The following is a 12,119-nucleotide window of genomic DNA, read 5'->3' as shown; positions in this document are numbered from 1 at the left end:
AAGATGTACTTCCAGGCGCTCTCACGCAGGCGTTGTCAGGATTCAGTTCCTTGCAGGTTGCTGGACTGAGGGTCTCCGTTGTTTGCTTCTGTTGGTGCAAGTCCAGTTCCTGTGAGCCTCTTCCTGGGGCAGCTCCGAGAATGGAAGCCGGCTTCCCTGAGAGTGAGTAAGACAAAGCGAGCGAGCGAGCAAGACGGATTCCACCCCAGTCGCGGTTGCGACATCACGTTACATTTACAGTATCCTATTCATTAGAAGCAAGTCGCTAGGTCGACTTGTATTCGCAGAGAAGGATTTCCCAAGGGCAGGAGTACCAGGGAGCAAGGGACACAGGGGGCCACACCCTGGGGAAGAGCTGCTGTCTCTCTTCGTTCCTGAAAGAAGCCCCTTCCACAGATCCCCTAGGTCTCACAAAGGTGTGATGCTGGGGCTGCTGGACCGTCAGCGATGTCATGTGGGCCCGTGAACCTCATCAGAAGGAAGGAAAACATGGTGATGTGGAAATGGGCTTTACTGGAAAAAAAAAAAGCACATTAACCTATATGTTGCAGGGAGGTTATTTGGTACATGTCTGTTTATTCATGTCGAAAGACTATAAGAATTATTTTAACTACCTTTAATTTAATAATTTAATTTTAATAGTTTTTAAAATTCAAAGCAGTCAGGATGGTGATTGCCTTTGTGGAGGACAGGAGGATATGGCTGTCCCCAGGGACAGCTTCTGAGAGGCTGGGTAAGGGTCCTTTTTTGTCCTTGGTGGTGGTTACAGAGAGGTGTTTACTTTGTGATGATTTATCAAGCACAAATCTTATTATATATGCTTAAAGCGTGTTACATTGCGATATCAATATTTATTTAAAAAATACTTCAAAGCTGGAGTGTGGGCCCGCAAAGACAACAGAGTTTAATGCAGAAACAAGGAAACCGTTTTAACAATAATGTTTATATTAGCGAAGAACACAGTCCATCAATAAAGAACTATTCCCACACTGGGACTGTATTGAGACAAATGCTCTTTGTGGAAATTCTTCTAGGAAGTCGAGCAAACTGTCATGTCATCCTCAAAGTGTAGATCTTTAGGAATTTCTGATAGTGCAGCATCCATTAACTTTTGGCTAAGTCTGCCTTTATTTTAGAATGAATGATTCATGGGTCCGCCTAAAACTTTCAGGGCTTCCCTGGCCTTTGTCGAGGAACAAACCCTCTTTCTCCCAGTTGCTTTGGTAGAGCACATTTCCGGTGCTGAGGTCTTGGGTCAAGCCACGTACTGCATATTTGGAGTGAAAATATAAAAGGATAGCATTCTCTCTTTCATGGTATTTTTTGGAAGCCCTACTAAGCTCTGTCTGCCCGCCGGAAAGTCAGGAGGACTTTGTAAAAGTGATTCCAAGCATTCGGCGAGCCTCCTGCACCACAGGGAGAGCAGGGCTGGCGGGTGATGCTGCTGACCCCAGGGTGCTGGGTCTAGGGGGAGCTGAGAGGTTCTGTTCTCTTATGAATTTCCTTTCTCTTGATTCACGCTTACAGTTCTTTTCTTTTAATCATGAAAGAATTAACACAGACTTGTGCCAAATGGTAAGAAATTTGAATTGTTTAGAGCTCAAACCATGTGTGAAGTGTTAGCCTAAAGTGGAACAGACCCTTTTCTAAGATCTTTTATTAGATTTAGAGGGGTAGTTAGTTCAATTTTGCCTTAAAAAAATCGATTTTCCAAATTTTGTTAATCCGCAAACATCTTAGTTATTTCAATAAAATATTAGAATCTTGCTCTGAGCAGATGCCAGAATTTCTTAAGAACAAAGTAAAAATTCTTAAATAATTTCATATGAATAGCACTATGGTGATAAAGCATGAAAGCTTTATTATTATTATTATTATTATTATTATTACTATGATTTTGAAAATACTAGTTTTTGAAAGGTAGATGTTGAGAACTCAGAGAGAAGAAAGAAAATTCTCTGGGCCCAGCTTGACTTTCTACCAACAATCCTTCCTGGTTACCTGTCTAACCTCCTTTCCTCTGCTTCTAGGTCCTGGTCAGCCTACCTGTTATCCTTTTTTAAGTTATTTTCCTACTTGTTTTCTTACTTGGGTTTCTTGAGATCCAAATGTATCCTTTGCTCTCCATCTATAACACATTCTTGCTCTCTCGATTCAAAATTATAAATCTCATCATTCAGACTACTGTATATGGATATATTTCCTTCGAAATACATATTATTCTGACCAATTTAGAAATAAGAAAAGAAGAAAAAAAGAAAACGTAACAAAACACCCCAAACAAAATGTAAGTTAAAGCTAACTATAGAGTACAAACAATACGTTTGTGTGCCATTAATATTTGTGATCACTTATGACCAGATACCTGATTTGGATGAGATACATGTTGCCAATTCTAGAATCCCTAAAGTTATATGCAAATGTCTGTACCTAAATAGATGGATAGATAGATATCTAGATATATATTACATATATATATATAACATTTTTATTTGTTTATGAAGAGGATTTCCTCAGACTCTAAATAGGGTTCATGATGCAAAAGAAATTAAAAAGCAAATAGATAATTCGTTCATTCATTCATTTCTTATTTCATGTTCTTATTTTCTTCAACGAGTAGACCCGCGTCTACCATGCGTCAGTCATTTTTTCAGGTACTTGGGTATGTGGCAGTGGGTATATCAGATGAAATTACCTGCCCTCGTGAAGCTTACATTTAGGTAAAGGAAAAAATAAACAAAATATTTAGTATACTTAGTATGCTAAGTAATGATAGATTTGCTAGATGATAGAAGAGAAGGGGGAAAAAGAATGCTGAGGGATTGAGTTTTAATTAGGGTAGAGATGAAATCCTCTTTGAAAGATGTAATTTGAGTAAAATCTGCAAAAGGAAAGAGAATGAGCCTTGAGGCAGGCTATCTGAAGTAGAATGTTCCAGGTGTGCGAACATACAACCTCCTCGGGGAGGATTGGGGGGTTACTCCAACAAGTTTGCTGCAAGCAGAGGTCAGTATGGCTGAGGCAACAGCAATGGGGGTGGGGGTGGGGTGAGCAGAGGGGCAAAGGGGGATCATTTCATATGGTGCCTCATTTCATATGGGGGCTGGGGAGGGCATGTAGAGAACAACAGAAACTTAGTTTTGGACATTTTAGACATGGTATATTTGAGATGCCTGTTAGGTGTCCAGATGGAGCTGCTGAAGAGGAAGTTTAGATAAACAAGTTCATTTGTGACCCTCTCAGTATACAGGGAGAGTGGCAGAGATTCCATGAGATTACCAAGAGCATGAATGTAGCCAGAACAGAGAGGAGGCTAAAGGCTGGAGCTCTGGGGTGTCCCAGTGTTACAGAGACTGGGCCACATGGAGGAGCCTGTGAAGAAGACTGAGAATAAGTGGCCGTCGTGGGATGAGGAAACTCAGGAGAATGCGTCACAGAAGCCACATGATGAACGTGTTCAAAAAAGAGTCATCGACAATTTTAGATGCTGTTGAAGACGAATAATTGATTATTGAATTTAACAACATGGAGGTCATCGACGGCCTTCACAAGAGCAGTTTTGGTAGAATGTGGGGGGCACAAGACTAGTGGGAATGGGTCTGTGAAAGAATAGGGACAGGGACCTTGGAGACAATGAGGAAAGGGAGAATCAAGGGGAGATGGGAAATGGATGAGTTGCACAAAAGGGAAGAAATGCTGGAATGAATTTCTTGAGTGTGAGGGGGTGATAGTACACAAGTGGAGAGACTGGTCTTTGCTAGGAGCGCAGACATTTTCTCCAAATGAACAGGAAGGAAAGCAGCAATATATTCATGCAGATATAAGTAGTGGACAACAGGAACTTAGGAGAAGTATTCTGATTGTTGCAATTTCCTCAAAACAAAAAAATACATCAGCTACGAGGGAGGATGGGAGCAAGATATGGATAAAGACAAGAAGTTCTGAAATAGTCCTTTGGAAGAGTGAGAGAGGAAAGGGATGAGGAAATATGCTTACTGGATAGTCGTGAAAGCCCACTTACTGGCAGCGCTCATGAATTGGAACTGTGGCCAGTGAGCATGGTTGTGAATTTTTAGCTACACACATGCCTTCCATGGGGTAGGCAGAGAGATTAGCTCAATAATAGATATGTGTTGAATGCCTACCTGGCACTCAGCACTGTGTGAGGGGTGAAGAATACAGGGATGAATACAATATGTTCAGTCGCCTTCCTTAAGGAGCTTTAGAATTGCTGGTATAACAAGTCCATGAATATTTAAGCATAGCCCAGTAAATTCTAAGAGGGCAGGAGAGTACTGAAAAAGCTTCTAAGTTCAACTTGGAGGTTCAGAGAAGATTTTCTGTACAACACAATGCCTGAAGTGAGTATAGATTTATGAGTTCCAGTAAAACCTGTTAAAGAAAGATTAGAAAGTGTTCCATGTGAAAGCAACCTTAGGAATTAGAGTTCATCTGGTGAAGACACATGAGGAAGATTCTTCATGTGACACAGCATCGTGGAGGTGTGAACTAGCATTGTGGGTGGGTGGGGGGAGTGAATTAGCATCAACGCTATTAGAGTGGAAAGAAAGAAGAAAGTGGAGAATCAACAATATGGAGTTCAAGTCCACGGAACCTTGGACAGGAAGGGGAATGACTGAAGGGACCTCCATTTTTGGTGGACCCCTGCACTGCCATGTGCGGGATGGGTTTAAAGCAGGGACTGGAGGCAGGGACTCACTTAGGAGGCTCTGGCAGCAGGTCAAGTTGGCATATTGGACCTTATATTCCTAAATCGGGATTAAGGTCATAGGGATTGAGGGAACAAGAAAGATCTGAGGTAAAATTGTCAGGACAAAATGATCCTTTTCTTTTTTTTTTTTTTTAAATGAGGAAGCTGTTGCATTTTATTTTTATTCTGTTTCTTGACTACAGAAAACTCCCCTAACTTGAGCCCAACATTTCAGAAATGTGCGTCATTGTTTACAGAGGAGGCGAGGTGAAATAATATGAATAGATTGTTTACTCCATTAGTATCATTGTAGTACATGCTGTTTTCATGGAAAGTTAGTAGTCTTTGAATGAAAAGATGGTCTATATATTTATTAAATGTGTGTGATTTATTAAAATTTAAGATAATAAAAAATACACGAAATATTTTGTATTATCTTATTTCTTAGGGGAAATAATAAGTCTCAATTTTACTTCGTGAAGCTTGGATGAGCAATGAGATGATTATACAATTGTGAGTTCTAGGAGGAATAATATTCGCACCGAGATAGATGTATTAGTGGTGTGGGATAACAGATTGATCAGGGAAGAGCAACGCAGAAGACCTTGGCTATAGGTCTAGTTCTTTCGCTGGGTAAGATACTTAACTTCTTTGTGGCTAGCGTATTTAAATGGATGTCCTGCCATATTATTCAGGGTTGTTGTAGGGATTTCATTATTAACGTGTAAAAACAGTTTGATAATTTTATGATGACTGACTATGTGCATTTACTTGTAAAAGGGCTGAAGGTGGTTTATTAAAACTAAGAGACTCACAACACACCCCGACTTTTTTGTTTCTACTTGGACAGTGTAAAGAACATGACCTAGCCATGATTAACCAGTTGCTGGATGATCCGAAGCTGACAGCCACAAAGTACAGGGAGTGGAAGGTCATGAACACTCTGCTGATTCAGGACATCTATCACCAGCAGCAGGACCCCATGGCTGCCCCGGAAGGGCCCCCGCAGGGCCGTGAGAGCCCGCCTTCCTCCACCTCCGTCGAAAATTCTATTTGAGAACAAGCCAGAGTTCTCTCCCCTCCTGACCCCTAGCAACACTTCAAGATGCTGCAAGAGCTTACATTTTTCCTTAAAAGGAAAACTGAGACCGGTTCCTCAAGCATCAGATCCCTCTCTAAAGAGGCAGCTCGGGCGAGAACCAGAACCGATCACAGCAGGACTCCTGCTTCTGGTCATAGGGCTTCGTCAAGACTGGAGTGATTGAGTCTAGCCGAAGGGTTCTCAGTGTTCCTGCCGGGAGCTCACGGGTATGCCAGGCTCTAGATGCCATGTGAGAACTCTATCTTCTATTCCTTGCTCTCAAGAGAATTACGATGTTTTGTGGACAAAAGATCACTTTTTTTTTTTTTTAACCAGGGATACTTATTCATAGAACTATTTAGTTTTCCAAAAGAAGAATGTACATATTCTACCTGGTTGAGTAGCTGAGTTATCCAAATTATTATTATTATTTTTTTTGAGTGGAGAAATGTTTTCTACAGCAGCAACTGGAGCAGGACAAACGTGTTTGTGGCACCGAGATCTCCTGCTAACGGTCCAGAATGGTGGCGCTTTTTCCACGAGTTGAGAAGTTATTTCCTAGCGAGTGACGTGTGGGAGAGCGCAGGGAGGAGTCATTCTATCTTGCACTCGCTCAAAGGACAGCTTGATAGTTTCACACTTTACCCAGGTGGGGGTGGGATCTGATTAATTCTTCCTTTCCACTGAACAGCTAACAGAAGACTATTCTCATTACACTTGGAGGCTTCTACTTCCTCTAGGCTTTTCGGAACCATCATATGAGATGTAAGATGTCCAGGAAGGAATGTTCGCTGCTTTTGTCCTTTGGGGGCGGTGCCTATGCACAGTATACACATATCTGGGTTCCCCAGGATATTTAATGACAAGGTGATTCTGTTATTTGAATTGTTTTAATATCTCTACTCCCCCCAAAAAACAAATCCAACAAAAAACAACAAAAGAGTTAAAACACGATTTCTTTATTTTTGTACATTTATGTATCATTTTGTGTTCTATGTGAATAGCTATCTATAATATGTTTGTTATTTAAATATATTTATAGGTCAAATTACTAGTGTCTTAAAAGATGATATACTATTACATGTTTTGCTCAGTATATATTCTCAAAGGATATATGTTTTGCTTGAGAGAAATAGAAATATTATTGATTATTGATTAATTGGAGTTATTATGTTGCACTATAATGTTTGAGGAATGCTCAGGAAATCTCAGATAAATATGGGGCATGCAATAATAAGCTTTCATTTTCTGGTGTCTCCCTCGACCCCGCCCCAGAGGGCTTGGATTTCTCTGTTTTAAGTCACTCTTTTAACTAGAAAAGGACTTTCATCTCACAGTATCTCTTCTAGTAAATAAACTTTAAGCTTTACACTATTTATGCCCACAAATTCTAAACCAGATGAAACACAATCAATGTCGTCTTTTGTGTACAGACTAATAGAAATTTTGGGATCTGTTAAAAGAACTAATTTTACTAGGCAAGCAATATGAAAGTCTTCACTTACTAAACATCATGAATATTTCTCACCATAAGAATAATCACAACTCACCAAAAACCTATTTTGGCCCTACCCTTAGCAAATTGTCAACATAACTCAGTTTTCTTTTAGAGTCTAAGTGTGGCTTGACATTCAAATAGAAATAACCCTCTGAATTTCGTATGCAAACTAAGTGGAAATAGTTGTTGAATATTTCCTCAAGCTTTACTAAGAAATTTTAATGCTTTGCAAACGAAAAACAACCTTAACTTAGGAAAGAAAAAAAAAGAAAAAGGAAGAAAGTTGTCGTACTATAAGCTTCTGTGAGATAAGAGGCCATGTAAGTCAGTTTGGCCCAGCAAACACAGATAGAAAGTACTGGATGAGGCCATTGGCCACATGGAAGAGGGCACCTCACCAGTGGGAGTGGACTGTTGGCACAGGAGAGAAATAAAGATTCAGGTCCTCAGATTGGACCTGCAAGCTTCTGTATCAGAGGCCAGTGCTTTTGTCTCTGCATTCTAGAAATGATCGTTGATTCTTGCTGTATTTAGCAGCTGTTATAAGGTTGATTGTACAGAATTCATAATGTAAAAAAAAAAAAAATGTTGAGGGAAGGAGAAAGAATAATGGGGGAAATAATAATGGAGTAGGATGTAATGTTCTTTTACTTTTTTTTCTGGTTTGCGACACCAACCTATAAATTTCAAAATGATTTTTCCTAAATTGAAGTATTCCGAAAGCTTTTGACTAGGGCTTATAAATAACATTTCAATGCTTTCCTTCGGCTTTTTATTAATGCATATTTAACTGACTTTTTAGTGTAAATTCCTTTAGAACCACTCAAAGGCAAAATCTGTCCAGAGATTACTTAAGCCTTCCAGTTATTTTTCAAAGTCAAGTGAATCTAGAAGTGTTTGCTTTGTTAAAGTAGTTTCCTTGTAGAATCTCTCCAAATGAAGAGTACACCGAACCGCACAACTTTGCGCTCTGCTCTCCTAGACGCAAACCTCCCTCTCGTCAGCTCTTTCCCCTCTGCAGATGCTTTTGCTTTGTGTTATGTTGTGTTGAGCAGGAGAGGGTGCTTCTGTGAGTTCCCAGCTTCAGCTGTGGCCTCTTCCTTGCAGTTTATTCCTGGGGTTTGAGTTATCTCAAAGGGATTTAGGGTCGGGTCGTTTTATCAGGTGATCTACCCACTCCTGTAGACATGGGGTCTGAGGGCTGTGGAATGACCTAGAGCCACGGCCCCTCAGAAGGGAAGTAGACAATCTCTGAGCCTAACCAGGTCCAAACCTGTGGCACCGGCTGTGGACTGCGACTTGTACTGGATTCCTCTTCGGGCTTGTGGGGAGGATCACTTCTCTCTATCCGTTGGTCTGGAGACCCAGTCTGGTGTCTGGTGTGATGCCCTTACTGGTTGGTCCATTGCAGCACATGCTGAATTGGATGGCCCCACGTTTGAAGGGCATATTTTGGTTTTAATAATTCTTATTTCTGCTTTAACCTCAGCATAGTATCAAAGGCATAGAAAGAATCATGAAACATATTATTACAAAGACTCCGGGAAGCCTAGGAAAGAGTTTGTGTTCGGAGTCAGATTTCAATGTGAAACCAATGCCTTATATTTACATAGCACTTTGTAGCTTGCAAGTTGGTGTTTCAGGCTCTCCCTTCTACCTCCCCAGTGGTCTTTGTGGGGTGATTGTGGATTATCGCTACTCTTTTTAATGGAAGAAGAAAACAAACTCTGAAAAGTGAGGCACATGGTGGTACAGCCAGGACTTGAACTTGTACCTCCCTCTCAACTTACCTTGAGCAGTTGCTGTTAGGACCCAGCCGTTTGACTTGGAGTGTGCGTGCCATTCTGCTGAAATGGGCACAAGGGGTGGCTTTTGCAAAGTCATCCATTTGAAATCTGAGGAGGCCTCTTTTCCTTGAGCACAGTCCCTCCGTCATGGCCTAATAGGTTTCTGTCCCTCCTGCAGTGACCTGCTGACTGTGAGTATGGGTTTAACCTAATTATTCTGCTTCCTTTCCTTCCTCCTGAAAAGTATGATGTTTGTTAGGTGATGCAAGATCCATAGATGAAAGAGATATGTTTAAAGAAATAGAGTGCATTTATTTTGTTTTTCTTTCCAAAAGTATCAGAGATGTCATAGACCCAGCTTAGTGACTTAGGGGTCAGGCTCTTAATTTCCTCTCTCAATTTCTTCTCATGTAATCATGATAATTTCCTCAGATAGCCTTTAAATCACAAACACTGAGGTGTAAAAGGAAAATACCCTTTTAAGTCTTTTAAAGAAAGGTGACATTAAAAGGTAATATTTTGATAAAGCCACACAGAAGATTTAGTGAGTAATTTAAGTACAGAGAATGACATTTCAAAAGTCACTATATATTGAAAAGCTGCCATATCCAAGTGAAGTTTCAGGTTGAATCTCTTCTTCAGTCTAATAGAATATGATATTCGATTGGGTTGTTTTTCTCCATTTATTTCCTTTCCAATTTTTTACATTATTATTTCATAAGAGAAATCAAGTCCTAGAAATGTGAGGTGACTGCCCCCCTAGGCTTTTGTAATAGATAACTGAAAAAAAAGAAGATTTGGAACAGCTACATGTTTTTCTATACTGTGAGTCGGGAAGCAATTTCCTAGTCTCTTCTGCACGTTTTTTCTGCATACTACCACAGACCACAGAGAAAACGTTAGACATGGATTCTACATTAAAAAAAAAAAAAAATAGTTCTTCCATTTTTTTACAATAGGGAGACTTAACTGTTCTGTACTGATATTTCTTTACCTTAAGTCCAAAGGGGAAGCATGCCGCATGGAGACACTTAGTATCCCATAATAAAAGCCAGAATTTTAAATCACCGTATATTTTAATGTGCTTGCATGCTGGAGATGTGACTTTTAGCACTGCATGGCGTTTGGGGGGCAAGATGTTAATGCGGAAATGATACCTTCACTTTCATTGTGCTTTTATTCTCTGTCACCTACTCTCTTGAACTAAACTGAACAAAAAAACGTGTCATGGCTCATTTCTCCTGCTTTATGTTTTTTGAGGTTGACTTGTAAGATAAAAATAAAAACAAGGTAAAATATATCTAGTAAAATGACATGGAAAAAATGGAAATATACTGTTGGTGTTCATTTTCTGCCCTATAATACGTGTCCTCAAAGAAAAAAATCCAGAGTGTCTGATGGCCAGGCTTTTATCTTCTTTCTGCAAGGGATATAGTGCCCTCTGGTGGCACTCACAAAATAATTTATTCTAGATTACTGATGTTTTTATTTCTAAATAAAAGATCTAATTCTGTTGAGAAATCCATTTCAACAATAATTGATGTGGTCTTCTCTAATGGTCCTCAGCTTACAAGTTTGTTAGTGTAGAGATATTTCTATTTTTCAATGTTTTTATTGGTCTATAAAATTTGACTTGCATATTCCCACATTTTGTTTAGAGATTTAAAAAAATTCACAGGTGATAAAAGTTACAACCTGTGGCTCATAAGTTCCTTGAAATGCATAAAATTTTTCTGTGAAAACTGAACAAAGAAAATATTGAAATAGCATAATAAATTGCCTTTATTTTGGATTCACTGGTTAGAGGAAGTTAGCCTGGATTTGAACTTGATTCATACCTCCTCCATTAATGTCTACACAAACAACGTATTATTTTTTTCCTCTCTCTCCCCCAGTTTTCACTTTACATGCTGAGCTTCATCCTCTTTTCTCCATCCTGCAGCCACCAAGTATGTCAAGACTCCTACACGGACGCAGTAAAAATTATCCTAGACCACAGGGATTAGCAAAAGGCATAGGTATTGTGTATTCCTGATTTCTAGAACAATCTTGTATTAGTTTCCTATTGCTGCTGTAACAAATGACCACGAATTTAGTAGTTTAAAAAAATATGCTTTCTGATAAGTGTGGCGGTCATAAGTCTGATGCAGGTTTGCTTGGGCTAAAATCAAGGCGACAGCAGGATGGTGCTCCTTCTGGTGGCTCCAGGGGAGAACATATTTCCTTGCCCGCTCTAGGTCACCTCTTGGCCCCTTTCCTCCATCTTTAAAGTCAACAATGTCGTAATTCTCTACACCTTTCTTCTCTAGTCACGCCTTCCTCAGACTCTTAAAGACCCTTATGATTATATTGGGCCCACCTGGATAATCCAGGAAACTCTATTTTAAGGTCAACTGACTGGCAATATGAGTTCAACCTGTGACCTGAATTCCCCTTGCCCTTCATCCCCGTCTGTGACATATGCACAGTTTCCAAGGCGTAGAACATGGCCATTATTCTGCCTATCACAAAAGTCCGTTTCAAATATCCTGCTTAGTCCCCCTGAACCATCAATATCTCCCAGAAATTTCAAGATTTCCAAGTTTTAACTACATGCATGAAAGTCCTTCGTCATACCATGTGACTTGAATTTGATTTCCTCAAAATATGAATCACCATAAGAGAGGTAATTCCACCTTTATGAGGAAAAAATGCAAAAAAACAAACAAAAACCAACCCCCTCCAAAAAAATTTTTCTAGCTTTTAAAATCATACTTACACAAGTATAACAGGTCCACGATTTTAATAATCAGATCAGGTTTTACAATATCTGCATTTAAAGGCAAAGCACTAGAAAGTCACTTTTGAGAATCAAGTACCGTAAGCAAAGGATAATTTAGGCCTAAACTCTGTGCCATGTCAAATTGATTGAGGGATTTGGCCGAGTCACAGCCTCCTCTCCCATGAAAGAGGGAGGGTAAAATTTCCGTAGGTCCCAGCTCTTGTAAATCACAATCTGGGCATTACTTTTGTCTTTTCTCTTTAAAAAACCAACACACCTGT

General features: G+C 39.8%; 2 protein-coding genes across 7 annotated transcripts in view; one reads left to right on the top strand and one right to left on the bottom strand.

Annotated features, from left to right (window-relative positions):
* Nucleotides 1-10,407, top strand: part of IPCEF1 (interaction protein for cytohesin exchange factors 1) — a 129,855-nt gene extending 119,448 nt beyond the window's left edge. For all 6 annotated transcript variants that reach the window (XM_039873848.1, XM_039873849.1, XM_039873847.1 and 3 more), the window contains one exon: nucleotides 5,562-10,407. In XM_039873848.1, coding sequence (XP_039729782.1) covers nucleotides 5,562-5,768 — 207 coding nt within the window. In that variant the 3' untranslated portion in view covers nucleotides 5,769-10,407. The remainder of the gene's footprint in view (nucleotides 1-5,561) is intronic.
* OPRM1 (opioid receptor mu 1) overlaps nucleotides 1-12,119 on the bottom strand; it is a 147,238-nt gene that overhangs the window by 55,994 nt on the left and 79,125 nt on the right. The window lies entirely within an intron of this gene.

Source organism: Pteropus medius, unplaced genomic scaffold (genome assembly GCF_902729225.1).
Source record: "Pteropus medius unplaced genomic scaffold, Ma_sr-lr_union100, whole genome shotgun sequence".
NCBI classification, from domain to species: Eukaryota; Metazoa; Chordata; class Mammalia; order Chiroptera; family Pteropodidae; genus Pteropus; species Pteropus medius.
This window is presented reverse-complemented; position numbering and strand designations above follow the sequence as displayed.